Here is a 19348-nt window from a genome sequence, read left to right on the forward strand (position 1 = left end):
AGGAAAAAAGGTACTGTTAAATTATTTAGTTTCCATCAGTGGTTCCCAACCTTTTCAGTGACACATAGAACATAGAAAGCCACAGCACAAACAGGCCCTTCGGCCCACAAGTTGCGCCGATCACATCCCCACCTCTAGGCCTATCTATAGCCCTCCATCCCATTAAATCCCATGTACTCATCCAGAAGTCTCTTAAAAGACCCCAACGAGTTTGCCTCCGCCACCACCGACGTCAGCCGATTCCACTCACCCACCACCCTCTGAGTGAAAAACTTACCCCTGACATCTCCTCTGTACCTACCCCCCAGCACCTTAAACCTGTGTCCTCTCGTAGCAACCATTTCAGCCCTTGGAAATAGCCTCTGAGAGTCTACCCTATCCAGACCTCTCAACATCTTGTAAACCTCTATCAGGTCACCTCTCATCCTTCGTCTCTCCAGGGAGAAGAGACCAAGCTCCCTCAACCTATCCTCATAAGGCATGCCCCCCAATCCAGGCAACATCCTTGTAAATCTCCTCTGCACCCTTTCAATGGCTTCAACATCTTTCCTGTAATGAGGTGACCAGAACTGCGCGCAGTACTCCAAGTGGGGTCTAACCAGGGTCCTATAAAGCTGCAGCATTATCTCCCGACTCCTAAACTCAATCCCTCGATTAATGAAGGCCAGTACGCCGTATGCCTTCTTGACCGCATCCTCCACCTGCGAGGCCGATTTAAGAGTCCTATGGACCCGGACCCCAAGGTCCTTCTGATCCTCTACACTGCTAAGAATGGTACCCTTCATATTATACTGCTGCTTCATCCCATTGGATCTGCCAAAATGGATCACTACACACTTATCCGGGTTGAAGTCCATCTGCCACTTCTCCGCCCAGTCTTGCATTCTATCTATGTCTCGCTGCAACTTCTGACATCCCTCCAAACTATCCACAACACCACCTACCTTGGTGTCGTCAGCAAACTTACCAACCCATCCCTCCACTTCCTCATCCAGGTCATTTATGAAAATGACAAACAGCAAGGGTCCCAGAACAGATCCCTGGGGCACTCCACTGGTCACTGACCTCCATGCAGAGAAAGACCCCTCCACAGCCACTCTCTGCCTTCTGCAGGCAATCCAGTTCTGGATCCACAAGGCAACAGCCCCTTGGATCCCATGCCCGATCACTTTCTCAAGAAGTCTTGCATGGGGGACCTTATCGAACACCTTGCTGAAGTCCATATAGACCACATCCACCGCTCTTCCACAGCGCACTTCATTTTAGGTCTACAAAATTATGAGAGGCATAGACAGGATGGCTAGTCAAAGGCTTTTTCCTAGGGTGGAAGTGTCAATTACAAGGGGGCACAGGTTCAAGGTGAGGGGGAAAGTTTAAGGGAGATGTGCGGTGGATGTTTTTCACACACAGTGGTGGAACGTGCTGCCAGAGGAGGTGGAAGCAGGCACATTAGCAACATTTATGAAGCATCTGGATGTGTACAATAAAAGGGGAATATTGACTGAGTAAGGGCACATGGTTTTTTTGTTAGTTTGGTTAGGACATCATGATCAGCACAGGCTTGGAAGGACGAAAGGCCTGTTCCTGTGCTGTACTTTTCTTCTTTGTCCCATTGAAGTACAAGGAACAAAACAATTCCACTTTATTTTTTTAAAGTTGAATCGATTGCTCACAAACTTAACATTTAATGAGAATTATATTTGAACTTCAACATCGGCAATGTATTCCTTGAATATTTTATTTTAAATATTTATATCTTGTATCATGGCGTTTTGGAAGTTCTATATGTACTGTTCACATTTCAGAAAGTTTGTTTTTCCAGAATGGGGATTTTATTTTGATATGGGTTTTATTATTTATTTATTGGTGTCACAAGTAGGTTTACGTTAACACTGCAATGAAGTTACTGTGAAAATCCCCTAGTTGCCACACTCCAGCACCTGTTCGGGTACACTGAGGAGGAATTTAGCATGGCAAATGTACCTAACCAGCATGTCTTTTGGATTGTGGGAGGAAACCGGAGGAAATCCATGCAGACATGGGGAGAATGTGCAGACTCCAAAGATGTGCGGGATAGGTTGATTGGCCAGGTTAAAAATTGCCCCTTAGAGTCCTGAGATGCGTAGGTTAGAGGGATTCACGGGTAAATATGTGGGGGTAGGGCCTGGGTGGGATTGTGGTCGGTGCAGACTCGATGGGCCGAATGGCCTCCTTCTGCACTGTAGGGTTTCTATGATTTCTATGATGACTCCGCATAGACAGTGACTCAAGCTGGGAATCGAACCCCAGGTCCCTGGCCTGTGAGGCAGCAATGCTTCACAGTGCCACTGTGCCGCTCCACTAACTTGGTGTGCCTTTAGAAGCTTTAAGAGCATGCCCCTTAAACATGGCACAGATAACCCAAGCCTTTAACGTCTGGAAGTGAGGTTGATTTCAGAATCAACAATGCAACAATAAAATTTCTCACGTTTTATGAGTGATGTGATATTTTCAGTTGCCTATTTAAGGTTTTGAATTTGAATTTCAGAACTTGGCTGGTCTCCTACCTGCTTAGCTTTTGCATACAGTTCTCACCCACACTGTTTCATGGCTCTGAAATTCCTACAGCAGATACAGGATGCTGTAGATTTGCAACCCATTGTTCTAAATAGTGTAATCCTAACTTAATGGAAGAATTCAGCTTATTTTAAACAAAGAAGGATTTGGTTGAGTAAATTAAATTTTGAAATAGGTTAACAACAACCATTGGCCAATTCCAAGTGCAGTGGAAGATTTGACCCCTCCCCCACCTTCCCCAAAGGCAGTGAGGTTCCAGTCAACCCACCCCCTTCCTGGGGACTTGCTGTCCTGGCCTCTTGCACTGAGCTGAAGCCACTTGTCCAGCTCTGTTTGGTCAAGGCATTACCATGGTGACTGCACCAGGGAACTATTCTTTCCCCGTGCTTTTTATTCAAAAAAAGGTACTATGTTTGGATATATTCACTCAGGACAAATCCCTGCATATGAATATATATAGCTTCTAGCAAACGAATTGCATTTTGAACCCAACTGATATTCTTAAATTGGCTGTTAGTGTAGTTAGCACAGTTGGAATTGTTCAGCAAGTGCTATAGGAAACATGTCTGTATCGGAAATACAGAATTGATGGGAAATTAGGGGTCATTCCAACAAAAGCTCATTTCTTTTGTGGAAATCAATAAAAAAGAGAGCGAGAGCCTGCCCCGAGGGGAACCCATGACCACACCATCTATTTGGGTATATATAGTGCACCCTTTTTCTCATGAGTATAAATTCCCAATGAAATTTAGTATTCTTGTGTCTATCCTAATGAGTGCAAGACAAAAAAACTTCAATTGCATGTCTCTCTTTTTCAGCAGTACTGAAGTTCTACCAAGTGACGAGTAGGCAATTTTTTGACCCCGAAAAACAAGTCATTTTACTGCTGAGTTTAGGAAAAACTGCTGTTGTTTTTTTCCTGCACTTTCATTCTTTGTGTTGGTTTTGATTATGACTAAAAGTTGTTGGTAAATTCTGAAACTTATGCTTGAACAGGAATTTGTCCTGCCTAAAGTACTATACTACATAGCTAATGTGTGTGTGTGTGTGTGTATGTCTTTAAGGTAGAGAAGGTTTCACAGAAGAGTGTTTCACTCAATTTGAAGTATAAAAAAATGAAGGATGAAAAGAGCTGGAAACTTTCTCATTCACTAAAAGTAAAAGGAAAATGGTATTTGGGGTGCATGAACAACACTACCTCTGGTAAATACATCTCCTAAAATATCTGAATTGTTTTCCAGATTGCTGCCCAAATCTGCCGCCAAGCTGGCCTCGTTCAAAAATCCAAAGATGTCATGGACTACAGTGCAGAGAATTTTGCTATTGTGTTTGCTGCTATGGGTGTAAGTGAATTAGAAAGAGGACTGAAGCTGTGTCGATCTTGTTTATTGGTCTACCAATTAATTGTGTTGCCATTAATGATAGAATGCAGTTGCAGATACCATTCCCCAGGCTGCAGCTGTTGGTGGTCCACAATTGCCTGTGCGCTGAATGTCAGTGTATTATCATGTACAGAGAAGGATTTGGTTCACATTATCTTGAATCCTGTCAAATTAACCAGAATAGATGGAAAGAGCAGTAATTAGTAAGCAATGATGTGGCTAAATGGTACTACAGGTACCAGACTCTATCCAGGAAACTGGAGGCCAGATGTGTACCAGATATGGAACCATCCCAGATTTTGGGTCCTATGCTGGGGGTAATAGGCTAACTTAAGTCCGGGCTAACTTCTCCGGTGAGCTGAACCCAGCTGGGGTGGGGAAAGGCAGAGAGAAGCGGCAGACCATGCCGGTTTCTATCGTTAATCCAGGAATGAAAGAACAGAGGATCAGAACACCACAGCCCAGATATGACAAAGAGCAATGGCCAATGGGGATTGTAGTTTCCAGTGCAGGACCCAGTTTTATGATTATGGATATCAGGATGTTGGAGGAGGAGTCCGGAACCTGTACATTGTTCTGATAGTGGAAACCTGTCAATCTTCATTGCAAGAGTAACAAAAGAACATTCTCTTATGTTACAAATTTATGGAATGACAAAATAGGCAAGTTATTCAACCACTGTGTTGCATTTAATATTTCTTACAAGGATAGAATTTCAACATTTTTCCCCTCATTGCTGCGTTCATTGCCGCTGCCCAGGGAGATTTTCTCCACCCAATGGTACTGTCCATTTCTTCTGGAATCTTCCAATGCTGGCTAACACAGAAATGGGCAACCCAACAGCTCCCCTCTAACTCTAGTAAGTGGGTAGAAGAGAACATCCCCCTTTTTATGGCAGTAGATACTATTTTCTGCTAAATATTTAAAAGATTCAGTCTTTTGATGAATGAGTGTGGGTGTGTGAGTGGGTAGTAAAAGATGGGAGGAGGGTAGACAGGTTAGACCGAGGGATAGTCTGGTGGTTGGGAGGGGTAATATTGGGAGGGGTTGGTTGTGGAGTTTTAAACTGTCTAATGTTCCCTAGGTAACTATCAAGGTAAGTCATGCAGGTCTAGTTCAAATTGCTGCCCTAAGCGTCAGGGTCAGAGACCTTCATGCAGGGTCCCGGACAACCAGGAGTCAGCCCATCAGAAGTTTAATATTCTGTGTGATTCCCATGTATGTCTATGCGTAATGACTTCCACAGGGTCCTGATATGCAACTCTCATATTTGGGTATAATTTAGTAAGTATAAAAATTTTAATGAACCTAGCACCATCTATGAAAATGCAATATGCTATCTATGTGACTCGGGAAAAGCTTCACGAAATAACTTTCTTGATCCTTTATGAATGGTTTAGAGCACCTACCTGCAAGCAGGATTTTTTGGATTATTCTTTTGAACTAAATTCAAGGACTGATATGAAATTCTTGCCTTGGAAAAATGCCATGCTTACAGTTTTATGACTGGCTGTGGCTGTCAAATCTTTTGTGCTATAAGGAATACATGGTCTTATTTCTGCTTGAACTGATCTAAGATCACTCTTTTGCATGAAGCATATTGGGTATGGTGTAGAGGAACACACCTAATTATGAAATACTTCATTATTTTTCTGGATTAAAGAACAAAATTTTACATGTTTAAGGACGGAGGGATACTGCACAACCAGAAACAGCAAAAAATCATTTTGCAATCAGAATATGGGTACGAATGAGATGCATTAAATGCTGTGTTGTTCATGACAGTAGCATTTTATTGGTGTGTAGCATTTGAGCTCTTCTGTAACTTGGTGCCCTCTGTGTCATGAACCAATACAAATATGTAAATCTGATGCTGAAAACCAGAGCATCAAATGAACTGGGATATCCAAATTCTTGCTGCTTGTACATTGTGCATGGAAGATAATTTCAGGATGTGTAAAAGAACAAATCTCCTGTGAGTGGAGTTGGCACTCAGTGATCGTAAAAGGCTGTATTGTGCTGCATCTTTTGAGGGGGGGGTGCATTTCATTTTTGGCTCTTGTGGTTATTTTCTAACAGAGAATCTGTGTTTACAATCAATATAAACCTCCTTTGACCAACCTTAGTAATGAAAATATGGCAAAGATTCATATGATAAAGTTAATCAGTTTCCAATTTGTCTTGCAACAGGGTTCTACGCACTACAACCTTTTATCCCCTCATTCCCCTGTTTCTGATCTACTTCAGAAATCTCTCTTCTCCATTTCAAGCCACGTTTCTATAGATCAATCTTTTGTTTTGCACTGTCAACAACCTGGCAAAATCCAAGTACATAATATGCATGGAGTTTCCAGTGTGTCAATTCAAGTAATTTAACATTATCACTACCTGAATCTATGAGTTCAATTTGGCATCATCTAAGAGTATTTTTCAAATGCAGTATTGGGAGGATAATGCATTATCAGAAATGTAGCCCTTCGGATGTGTTGCCTACCAGTACCACAAGATCAATTGGAGATAAAGGATCTGATGGCATTATTCGAGGTGTTCTCCCAGTATCTAGGTCAACATTGTTTCCTCGACCAACATCAGATTAACTTGTCATTCATCCACTGTGAGATTTTGCAGGATAAACAGTGGTAACTGCATTTACCTAATAAGTCACTAAATTTTAAAAGTAATTCATTGTATGTGAAGTGCATTGAAACATGCCACAAAAGGCATTATATAAAAGTCGTCTTGTCTTCCAAGTCAATTATTTCTTTGGCATCCAATGTATTTGTCAAATGCCACTCACCTCCCATAAAAGCAATTTCTGGTTCTCTCCTTCCATATTTCTCTGCATGCTTCATTTGTTCTCTCCTTTAGAATGTCTTTCAGCATACTTATCAGGTGGTAAATCTGTAGTTTTCGTCATTGTTTTAATATGCTTCTTATACAATATTACATGTATCCTTCTCGAATCCTTTGCCTTTCCCTTCCAGTTTAATGATTTTCTGACATTACCAGGGACCGATACTTGTTGGCCACTGCTATGCAGTGAATCTTTATTCAATCCCTTCATTTTTAGTGGCTACATGGCTTATCTACTGTTTTGAGCAATATATTAGATATATTTATGATTAATCAAAGGGTAACCAAAAGGGCTGCGTCTGTTTTGATCATCTGCATTTTATATAACAGGTTAATATGGAAACTGCAAGATTCTTCAAATCTGATTTTGAAGAAAATGGATCAATGGACAACGTCTGTCTCTTTTTGAATCTTGCAAATGACCCAACGTAAGTACCTCAAAATAACAGATCAGGAAGTGAGTTTTGCCTACTTGCAGCAGTTAAACCAAAAGAGTGAGAGAGGTTAGACAGGCTTCTGCAATTCATGAAAATAGCACTTATTTGCAAGACGACAGGTGCAACAACTGGTAAATCGACATACTTTCAAGGAAGATGCACAATGTCATCAGTTATACAAATCATGACCTACAAAAAGCTATTATCTAGCAAAAGATAAATATTTTCCATGCTATTTTATTTGGAAAATTCCACTATCATAGTAATTGCTGAATGTATCTTGCAAATGCATCGTCTTCCATTATACATTTTATAAAGACTGCCATTCACAATCTATCAAGAAACACTCAAATGAAACTTGTTTGCCTGACGGACTGATTGATTGTGCACATCTAGATTGAATGTTTGGTTAGGCCATTTATGTATTTGCTGTATACTTTCACACTGGTATAAAACACTCATTACCCCATTACATCTTCTCTCAACTATCCTACTGCAATTCATGCAAGCATGTCTTGCCACCATGATCTAGAATCTTTATTCTGTCATGCCGAAGTATATGTTTAGGGACAAATAATTATCCTGCTTATTATTTAGTATTATTTAGGTGTCAACCATGGCTTAATGACGGCACTCTTGCCTCTGAGTCAGAAGATTGTGGCTTCAAGTCCCACTCCAGAGACTTGATCACAAAATCCAGGCTGACACCTCAGTGCATAGGGAAAGAGTGCAGTACTATTGGAGGTGTCGCCTTTTGGATGAAGCATTAAACCAAAGCCTAGTCTGCCCTCTGAAATGGACCAAAAAGTTCCCATGGTATTATTATTCAAACAAAGCAGGGGAAATCTATTCCCCCTCACCAACATCACTATGATAGAAATGCGGAAATCGTCTGCCTTTTCAAAAGCGCTTCATTTGTTGTAAATCACTTTGGGAGATCACGAGAGGTGCTACATAGGTGCAAGTTATTCTTACTGAATTTGAAGTAATTTGATGTTTCACTATCCATGCCCACTACATCTTTCTCTCCCTGTAGCATCCTCGTTATCCGAGGGTTGCTAATCTTGGCTCAAGCTATGATATCACTATTGGGCAAGATGAGGAGGCAGGCCCCAAGAATTACTTCAGCAGGTACAGGGATTGAGCCTGTGTTGTTGACCTTATTCTGCACCACATTCTAGCTACACCTCCAAAAATGTCCTCTTCGGAATGATTAATATTGCTTTGCAAATCATACATTTAGAGACCAGAGCCAGTGATAACTAGTTTTAAAACATTAAAAACCCAAAAATAGAAAATACAGTAATATGCAAGCCCAATTAGTGAAAAAGGAAAAATATTATTAAATGCAACGTGTACTATCAATATTGCTATTTATGAACTAGGATTATCTGAAGAGCATTTTGTTATAATGGATAGTGAGGGAAGATTTGATAGATGTGAACAAGGTTATGGCAGGTTTTGATAAGATGGTCAAAGAAATACTATTCCTGTGAGTGATCATACATGGGTTAAGGGTTAAGGATTTAAGGTTTTGGGGAACTTTCTAACACAGAATGGTAATGACGTAGAACATATTCTTATGAGGATGGTGGAAGTGAATATAATCAATGATTTTTAAAATAAGTTGAATTGGAACTTTAAGGATATACACTTGCAGGAATGCAAGGACACTGGGTGAATGGGACTGACTGGGTTATTCTACAAAGAGCCGAATGGTCATCACCTGTGCTGTAATTACTTTTGCCTAAATGTGATATTTTAGCCTTGCACAACTTATTGGTATGACTACATTAAAATAGATCTGGTGTACCATGTCTCCCAAAGGATATTAATATACTGAAACAAGTTTGAGAAGAAACGTGGGGCAGAATGGCACCTTGCCCCCTGAAATTTCTTTTGGATTTTGTACTAAGAGCAACACATGATTTTGGACCACATAAATACATGAGGAGAATCTTATAGAGTTCAGCCTTCTTATTGGAAGATTGAGAAAACACGCCCTATGATCTGGAATGCACTTCCCTGAAGGAATAGTGGAATCAGAATCTATAGGAACATTCAAACAATTGGACGTGGATGCGAAGAGAACTAATCTGCAGTGTTATGGAGAAAGCTCTGGGTTGTTGGATTTGATTGGACAGCGCTTTCCAAGAGCAGACATGAAGGACTAAACAGGCTCCTTCTATGATCTCTAGGATCACTGCAGAACATTTTTAAAAAATCAAATTGGATACATTAGAAATATAGAATTACAATTAAAAGTGTGCTGATATAATTTTAAAATCTGATAGCCAATAATCATGGTGCTGAACCAGATGATTTTGTCAATAGGAAGATCATTTGACTTTTAATTTGTGTGGAAAATTGATCAACATGATGAAACATTTTAAATTGTGATTAAAGTGAACAGAATTTCAGATTGGTTTGCCATGAAGATGCCAACTGGTACTTTTGCTCTCAAGTATCACACCAACAATTTTCGGAAGTGAAATTAGGAAATACTTTTACACACATAAGGTGGCAGAAGTTCGGAACGCTCTTCCACAATTGGCAATTGATGTTTAAAAAATTGTTAATTTTAAATCTATGAATGATAGATTTTTGTGAACCAGAGATATTAAGGGATTTGCAACTAAGCCACAGATCAGCCATGATCTCTCCGAATGGGGAAATAGGCTCAGTGACCTACACACATTCTCATGTTACACAGCAGAAATACTATCTGGATGTAAAGTTAATATTGAAATGTTCACATTCTAAGGTTAGCACTGACCTGAACACTGATGGATAGTTGTCTCTTTCAACAGCATTGAACGCATTATTACACCTCGTCTTGCACTGACTTCTGCAGAATACCTGGCCTATCAATGTGAAAAGCATGTGTTGGTTATTTTAACAGACATGAGCTCTTATGCTGAGGCTTTGAGAGAGGTATGTGCATTTTCCCCCAAATATTCATGTGTAAAGAAACAGCATCTTATGTAAAATGTTCAATGGTGGGGGAAGTACTAATTATGATTTTGTCTAATGTAACAGTATGCTGAGTGAGTGAAACTATCCATAATGTGGGTTAGGGGACCAAGGAGGAGGTGACTGGATGAATGGATTGAGAAAAAATCATCAAGTTTGTTCCTTCTAGAACCTGCATGGCCTGCCCTGTTATTTACCAACCTATCAATTGACTCAATCTCCAAATAGAGACAACAATCACAAATGAAGTTTCAGTGATAAAGATTTCTCACTAGCCTACATACTCTGAAGGTAACTAAACAGGACACTAGAGTATCTTAGTAGTGAAGCCCACGCTGTCTGATTTTATTGCACCATTTTATATATTTGATTGTATACTTCCTCTGTCATTCTCTTTTGTAATTAAAATGATTTCACAATTGAATTTCTACATTTAGGATTCATTATTCTCAATGCGTAATATTCCAAAAATAGTTTCTGAAGAGGATGTATAAAGTTGGAATAAATTATTTTCTAATCATAGGGCATTCCATGTTGCAATTAGACTTGATAGTTTCAAATTGAATACTTATAGCAAATATTTACAGTGGATTGTTGATACATACTCTCACATTTTACTCTTGTGGGTTTTCTTTTCCAATGTATGTGACCTTGCATGTATCTATATTGTCATTACTTAACCCAGTTGGTTCCTCGTGAGCTATCAATTTATTTTATCGGAGTCAGGTTACATAGCTTGGTGCAAGTTGGATCAGCTTAACCCACCTTCAGGTTGTGTAGGAGAGGTGGAGGTGGTCAGATCATACAGAAGATAAAAGCAAAATAGTACAGATGCTGGAATCCCAAATCGGTCATGCAGCTCTTGAGGATGGAGTTTGGCAGTTGGGCAGATTGCGGAATGGGTAATTTATAGGTTTGTGTGTTGGTTTGGGTGAGAAGTAGAAACACTTTAGCTTCTCTGCCCTGCAATCCTAACAATTCTAACTGATCCTTCTGCTGTCAGGTTTTGAGAGGCTTGGACTATCCAGTATTCAGGTGTAAAAATAGAAATTGGATTAAAATGGAGACCACAGCCTCCTGAAAATATTTTCAAGGCCTAACCTGCCTCCTGAGGGGAGGGTTGGTTGCCCGCCTCAGTTAAAACTGGCAGTTGTGAGTGGGTCCGTCAATTTCTAAATCCACCCCTTTTCCCCCATTGCCTTAGGAGGTTTCCTGTAAGTCATCAAATTCAGAAATCTCCTCACATAAACCCTGAATACCCCATTTGAAAACATCTTATAGGTATTTATTAACTTGAATGAGTTCAGATCATGGTCCTTGAAAATCTGACTGAAAAGTATTTGTTACATTCATGTGAAATATATTTTTTGATGGCATATTCTCCTCCCAATGGACAGAATTCACTTAATGTTTGTCGTGCTTATTTAATGGTAATATCTAAATGGAGATTGCATGTGGTTTATTGTGTTATGTTGGATGTATTTGCTCTTTAGCTTTTTGTCGAACAAGTCCACAGTGGTTTTGAAAGCAATTGTGATGTGGAACACTATTACCAAGGTTGAAAGAGTAATTCAAGAAAAAAAATGTTTTTGTTCAGATTGGGAGATGTTTTATTTATTTACAAATGACTGTGGACATAACAAGTGTTGCTGCTGTTGTCTGGAGATGATGTCGCACCTGTTGCTGCATAGCTCAAACTAAATGTAATTGATTACTAACAAAACTTTGAAAAAGCATTAGCCTTGATTTAGGGCATTCTTTTCAGAAGTTTATGGTAAACTTTCCAAATATTGATTGGAACTTTTGTAGGTCAAAACGTTCGGATGGGGCAGTTTTTGTGCAGTGTGTGCAGGAGAGTTTCCTGACACAATATGTGAATAGGCCGACAAGAGGTGAGGCCACATTGGATTTGGTACTGGGAAATGAACCGGGCCAAGTGTTAGATTTGGTTGTGGGAGAGCACTTTGGAGATAGTGACCACAATTCGGTGTCTTTTGTTATTGCAATGGAGAGGGATAGGGCCGTACGGCAGGGCAAGGTTTACAATTGGGGGAGAGGTAATTATGATGCGATTAGGCAAGAATTAGGGGGCATAAGTTGGGAACAGAAACTGTCAGAGAAAGGAACTAATGAAAAGTGGAACTTTTTCAAGGAACAAATACTGGATGTCCTTGATAGGTATGTCCCTGTCAGGCAGGGAGGAAATGGCCGAGTGAGGGAACCATGGTTCACGAAAGAGGTGGAATGTCTTGTGAAAAGGAAGAGGGAAGCTTATGTAGGGATGAGGAAACGAGGTTCAGATGGCTCGATTGAGGGTTACAAGTTAGCAAGGAATGAGCTGAAAAAGGGGCTTAGGAGAGCTAGGAGGGGACATGAGAAGTCCTTGGCGGGTCGGATCAAGGAAAACCCCAAGGCTTTTTACTCTTATGTGAGGAATAAAAGAATGACCAGGGTGAGGTTAGGGCCGGTCAAGGACAGTAGTGGGAACTTGTGTATGGAGTCAGTAGAGATAGGCGAGGTGATGAATGAATACTTTTCTTCAGTGTTCACCAAGGAGAGGGGCCATGTTTTTGAGGAAGAGAAGGTGTTACAGGCTAATAGGTGGGAGGAAATAGATGTTTGGAGGGAGGATGTCCTGGCAGTTTTGAATAAACTGAAGGTCGATAAGTCACCTGGGCCTGATTGAAATATATCCTAGGATTCTTTGGGGGGCAAGGGATGAGATTGCAGAGCCTTTGGCTTTGATCTTTGGGTCCTCGCTGTCCACGGGGATGGTGCCAGAGGACTGGAGAATGGCGAATGTTGTTCCTCTGTTTAAGAAAGGGAATAGAAATGACCCTGGTAATTATAGACTGGTTAGTCTTCGGTGGTTGGTAAATTGATGGAAAAGGTCCTTAGAGATGGGATTTACGACCATTTAGAAAGATGCGGATTAATCCGGGATAGTCAGCACGGATTCGTGAAGGGCAAGTCGTGCCTCACAAATTTGATAGAATTTTTTGAGGAGGTAACTAAGTGTGTTGATGAAGGTAGGGCAGTTGATGTCATATACATGGATTTTAGTAAGGCGTTTGATAAGGTCCCCCATGGTCGGCTTATGATGAAAGTGAGGAGGTGTGGGATAGAGGGAAAGTTGGCCGATTGGATAGGTAACTGGCTGTCTGATCGAAGACAGAGGGTGGTGGTGGATGGAAAATTTTCGGATTGGAGGCAGGTTGCGAGCGGAGTGCCGCAGGGATCAGTGCTTGGTCCTCTGCTCTTTGTGATTTTTATTAATGACTTAGAGGAGGGGGCTGAAGGGTGGATCAGTAAATTTGCTGATGACACCAAGATTGGTGGAGTAGTGGATGAGGTGGAAGGCTGTTGTAGGCTGCAAAGAGACACAGATAGGATGCAAAGCTGGGCTGAAAAATGGCAAATGGAGTTTAACCCTGATAAATGTGAGGTGATTCATTTTGGTAGGACTAATTTAAATGTGGATTACAGGGTCAAAGGTAGGGTTCTGAAGACTGTGGAGGAACAGAGAGATCTTGGGGTTCATATCCATAGATCTCTAAAGGTTGCCACTCAAGTGGATAGAGCTGTGAAGAAGGCCTATAGTGTGTTAGCTTTTATTAACAGGGGGTGGAGTTTAAGAGCCGTGGGGTTATGCTGCAACTGTACAGGACCTTGGTGAGACCACATTTGGAATATTGTGTGCAGTTCTGGTCACCTCACTATAAGAAGGATGTGGAAGCGCTGGAAAGAGTGCAGAGGAGATTTACCAGGATGCTGCCTGGTTTGGAGGGTAGGTCTTATGAGGAAAGGTTGAGGGAGCTGGGACTGTTCTCTCTGGAGCGGAGGAGGCTGAGGGGAGACTTAATAGAGGTTTATAAAATGATGAAGGGGATAGATAGAGTGAACGTTCAAAGACTATTTCCTCGGGTGGATGGAGCTATTACAAGGGGGCATAACTATAGGGTTCGTGGTGGGAAATACAGGAAGGATATCAGAGGTAGGTTCTTTACGCAGAGAGTGGTTGGGGTGTGGACTGGACTGCCTGCAGTGATGGTGGAGTCAGACACTTTCGGAACATTTAAGCGGTTATTGGATAGGCACATGGAGCACACCAGGATGATAGGGAGTGGGATAGCTTGATCTTGGTTTCGGATAAAGCTCGGCACAACATCGTGGGCCGAAGGGCCTGTTCTGTGCTGTACTGTTCTATGTTCTATGTTCTAACTACATCTTTGCTATTGGAATAAAGTGATTTTGCAAAACTACTTTTACAGCATAGACAAGGTGGGCATGCATTGCAACTGTTTTTATTTGTATTTTGCCATTTAACTTATTTCTATAAGTAATAAGTGTTCATTGAACCATTATTTTGAAGTGTAATTTCACAACTTTTTAAAAGTGTATTTAATTGGAGGAAAGGGCTGATTTTCTAGCTAATCAGTCTTGACCTTCATGCAACTTGACTTGGTTACAACATATGTACTTGGTCAAACTTTTGATTTTGTTTTCATGACTTACAAACTGTGTTTCAGTTTTTAACAACTCAAGTTCTGCAAAAATAAATGAATTATATTAAATATTTTGTAGATTAATTTTCAGTTTTACTCGGACAATTTTTAATTGCAAGTTTTTTTTTGTTCTGCTGTATGACGCTTACGGTTGTGAAATTGGAAAGAAGAACTAGGTGTTGCCTTGGATAAGCACACTGGGTTTTCATCTTGAACAAGTGTTTGAATCTATGCCAAGCATTGCCTAATGTCAGGGAGGGCATAAATTAGAATCTATGCCAAGCTATGTGATATCCTCTACTATTATACATGAAACTTCACATTGAATGAACTATTTTAAGTGTATTCATGACCTTGTGTCTATCAGGGTAAATTGCTTTATTCAAGTGCAGTAGCTTATTTAACCTCAACAAGATCACATAAACAGCAAATTGAGATCATGTGATCGTGGTTAAGGGTGGAAATTTGGCTAGGACACCAGGAAAACACCTTGCTCCTCAATGAACAGAGACACAGGTGGTCTCAAGCAAATTGCAACACCCGTGACAATGCAATACACTCTGTGCTACACTGAAACATTGGTGTCAGTTTACATTATGTACTAAAGTCCTGGAGTAGTTTTCAACCTAAAAACTTCTGATTCAGAAGTGAGAATGCTACAAGCTGAGCCAAGCCAATATTTTGTACCCATTTTAGAATATAGTTTATGGTAGTAGAGTAAATTTAAATGTTTACAGAAAGAAATGCCCAACGATTCATTCAGCTTAACCTCACCCCACTCCATTTTAATACTGATAGTAATCAGAGTATTCACGTAGAACCTGAAATTGCTGGTGCAGTATTCTATTACCAGAAATCCGCAGGACAGGAGTTCCAGCTTCTGAGGGCATTGACCGCTCAAAGTCCTAGGAATGGGGTGATTTTAATATTCTGGCCCTGTAACCTGCACCTATGGAGTTAGAACTCCCTTTCCCAAGAAAGTGCTGAGAAGTGGAGTGACACCTAGGTAATGGATTCCCACTGGGCAGAATTATGAGGGCATCTCTGAATTGCCCCAGACACCAAAACTAAGGATAAAACATTGTACTTTTATAGTCCCTTTAATGTAATGAAATGTCCCTAGGTGCTGCACATTGAATTATAAAACAAAATTTAACACCAAGCCACAAAAGATATTAGAGCAGGTGACTTAAAAACTTGGTCAAACAGGTAGGTTTTATGGGGTCTCAAAGGAGGAAAGAGAAGCAGAGAGATTTAGGGAGGGAATTACAAACCATTGAGCTCAAGTTGCTGAAGGGACTAGACCATCAATGGTGGAATCATTAAAATCCATGATGCTCAAAGAGACCTGTATCTTGAGGATGGAGATTATAGAGAGAGAAAGGGGCAAAGCCATGGAAGAATTTGAAATCGAGAATGAGAATTTCAAAATCAAGGTATTGCTTAACCGGGAGCCATTGGAGGTCAGCATGCACAGGGCTGATGAGTGAATGGAACTTGGTGCAAGTAAGGACACAGGCATCAGAGTTTTGAACGACGTCAAGTTTACAGAGGGTAAAATGTGGGAAGCTGGCCAGGAGTGTGTCAGAATAGTCAAATGTAAAGGTAACAAAGCGTGGGTGAGGATTTCAGCAGCTGATAAGCTGAGACATGGTGATGTTTGGCATTGATATGTAGGTCAAAATAGGTGGTGTTAGCGATGTTATAGATATCTCGTTGGAAAAACATCTCACGGTCAAATATGACACCAAGATTATGAATCGTTCGGCTTAGTCTTAGACAGCTGCCAAGGAGGGGGATGGCATCGGTAGCAAGGGAAGAGTTTGGAGCAGGGACTAAAAACTATGGCTTCAGTCTTCCCAATATTTAATTGGAAGAAATTTCTGCTCATTCATTACTGGATGTTGAAAAAACAATCTAATAATTTAGTAATACTGAGAAATCCAGAGAAGTTGAGCTGGGTGTCGTCAGTATAAATGTGAAAAGTAATGCTGTGTTTTCAGATGATGTTGCTGAGTAGCAGCGTGTAAATGAGAGGTGTTATGATCTGGCAGATGGTAAATAAGGTGCAAACCAAATCCTGAAGGGAAACTTGGCAAGCTATCACAATGCTTTTCTATTTATATTTTTACAAGTCGATACTTGTGCTGAAGTTAGGAGCCACAAATTCCAGTAACATTTTCGATATTTTTAATAATTTAAAACATTTATTCAGAAAAGAAAACTTTACACAGTTCAAATTAGTTTTACAGAACATTCCTCCCAAAGGATTCCTACTTGGTTAGACTCTCAAATAAATGCCCCTTTAGGCAACCGTCCTTTACAGATATTTAATCTATTTAAAAAGTCCAGCATTATTACCACAAAGCAAACTCTCTGTTGTGGTAGAGAAGATATGTCACGGGGCTTCTCTTCCTCTCTCACTCTGGAAATTCCAAAGAACTTTAACACAAAATCCTGCTTTCTGGAAAAACACACTTTTCTGGGTTGATTGAATGCTGCTCACTTTCATCAGTCACAATTCTGCCTCAGCACAGGGCACTCTTGGAGGTCTTACATGACCACTCCCAACACAGTTCCCATATCTTTTTATTATTTTCTTTCTTTTCTCATTGTCCTTGTCCATCTTTGAAATTCACCTTTCCCAGAATATAAAAATCTTCCTTATGGCCACTATTTTTGGGTAAAATAAAATTTAATAACTTCACCTTATTTATTTATGATCTTTACCAAGTTGTAAACCCTTTTTACTTCCTTTTGAAATTTAATAACTGAACTCTCAAGTCTTTCTTTATCTCCAAATGAAAATTTCTATCCATGTTGTGTTTACTTTTAGAAAATTCAATTTGGCCAATTTTTACTTCAGATGCCTGCCTTTCACACTTAGTCCCTTTGATGTCCTCAACTTTGTAGATACTTGGTCCCAAGCTTAATTAAATTAATTATACGCAGACAGACACAAACGGCCTCTACAAGCCTGCTACACAGACTATCACAATAGACCCGAAAAATATTAAAATAACAGTTTCTTCACACAGGTAGGAGGGGACCAAGAGTAAATCCTCAGGGGCCACCATATGTAACTGTGCAGGAGTGAGAAGACAAGCATTGCAGTTGATTCTCAGGCTATGATTAAATGGATGTGTGTGGAACTGGTCAAGTCCAGTCCCATCCAGTTGAATAACAGTGGACACTGTTGGAGGAATCATAGAATCCTACAGTGTAGAAGGAGACCATTCGGCCCATCGAGTATGCACCAACCACAATCCCACCCAGGCCCTATCCCCATAAACCCATGCGTTCACTTTAGCTAGTCCCCATGACACTGAGGGGCAATTTAGCATGGCCAATCTACCTAACCCGCACACCTTTGGACTGTGGGAGGAAACCGGAGCACCTGGAGGAAACTCACGCAGACACGGGGAGAATGTGCATATTCCATACAGACAGTGACCCGAGCCGGGTCCTTGGCGTTGTGAGGCGTCAGTGCTAACCACTGTGCCACCGTACCGAGGATGGTGTGATCAATATTCAAAGGATGAGAGGGGTAGATCAGCTTTGTAACTTGTCATTTGTGACGAGAGCTATTTTGGTACTGAGGCAGGGTCAGAAACCTGATTATGGGGATTCAAACATGAACACACCACACATAGGTTGTTATGAATGTAGATGTGTGAGAGGGAACTGTGGGCAAATGGGGCAGGAATTTGTCAAATTAAATGTTCCTGCTGCTACCTCCCACAGATCCCTTCAGACGATCAGCCTGAGTTGAACCAAATGACCATCTGAGGAATTTTGTTCTTGCTCCTCTTTTTAAAAAAGTAAATAATAAATGTAGACTTAGTAATAAGGCACGTGCATATATATTTGGTGTCTATATTTAATATGTAGGTTCCAATTAAAGGTTTTAATCATTTGTTCTTTTTGTTTATGCAATGTATATTAATGGCAACAAATAGCAACTTGAAGTAGCTTTGCAAACTAATGTTTTCTAAGAAAACACAAGAAGTTTATCTTTTATGTCTAAGGTTTCAGCAGCTCGAGAAGAAGTACCTGGCCGTCGAGGTTTTCCTGGTTATATGTATACCGATCTGGCTACCATCTATGAACGAGCTGGACGGGTTGAGGGCAGAAATGGGTCCATCACGCAGATTCCAATCCTTACTATGCCTAATGATGGTGAGTAAAATGTGTGTTTTTCCTTTTTGAAGTGTAAAAGTAAGAATGAAAAATAGCATACACATTTTTAAAGCAGAGAAGTATGAAGTGATGTATTTTAGAAACAAACAGTAATACAAACTATTTGGTGCTGTTTTAAAGTGAATGCAGGAAAAGAGAACTGCAGTTTACACAATTTTAAAAGTGGCAGGCCAAGTTAATCATCATGCTGCTTGTTCCATTTGATGTGGAGTTGCCACAATACTGGTAGATCACCCTTCTCCATCTCCTCCTATCCGTCACCTATTCCTCTTCAAATCCCACTGCCTCTCACCACCTCATCTCCTTCACTCACCTCATTAAATTTCCTGTCACTCTCCGCAGCAGATGATTGTTGCTACTTGCTTTGATGCTCCCATAATTGTCACTGTCCCCTGACGTTCTGGTTCCAGATTTGTCCTTTGTGGTTACTTTGCACATCTAT

General features: G+C 40.5%; 1 protein-coding gene across 1 annotated transcript in view; it reads left to right on the top strand.

The window, feature by feature from the left end:
* atp6v1ba (ATPase, H+ transporting, lysosomal, V1 subunit B, member a) overlaps window positions 1-19348 on the top strand; it is a 78645-nt gene that overhangs the window by 47940 nt on the left and 11357 nt on the right. Inside the window, exons 7-10 of the mRNA XM_078223250.1 lie at window positions 3798-3899; window positions 7122-7219; window positions 10039-10162; window positions 18735-18885. Coding sequence (XP_078079376.1) covers window positions 3798-3899; window positions 7122-7219; window positions 10039-10162; window positions 18735-18885 — 475 coding nt within the window. The remainder of the gene's footprint in view (window positions 1-3797; window positions 3900-7121; window positions 7220-10038; window positions 10163-18734; window positions 18886-19348) is intronic.

Source organism: Mustelus asterias, chromosome 11 (genome assembly GCF_964213995.1).
Source record: "Mustelus asterias chromosome 11, sMusAst1.hap1.1, whole genome shotgun sequence".
Classification (NCBI taxonomy): domain Eukaryota; kingdom Metazoa; phylum Chordata; class Chondrichthyes; order Carcharhiniformes; family Triakidae; genus Mustelus; species Mustelus asterias.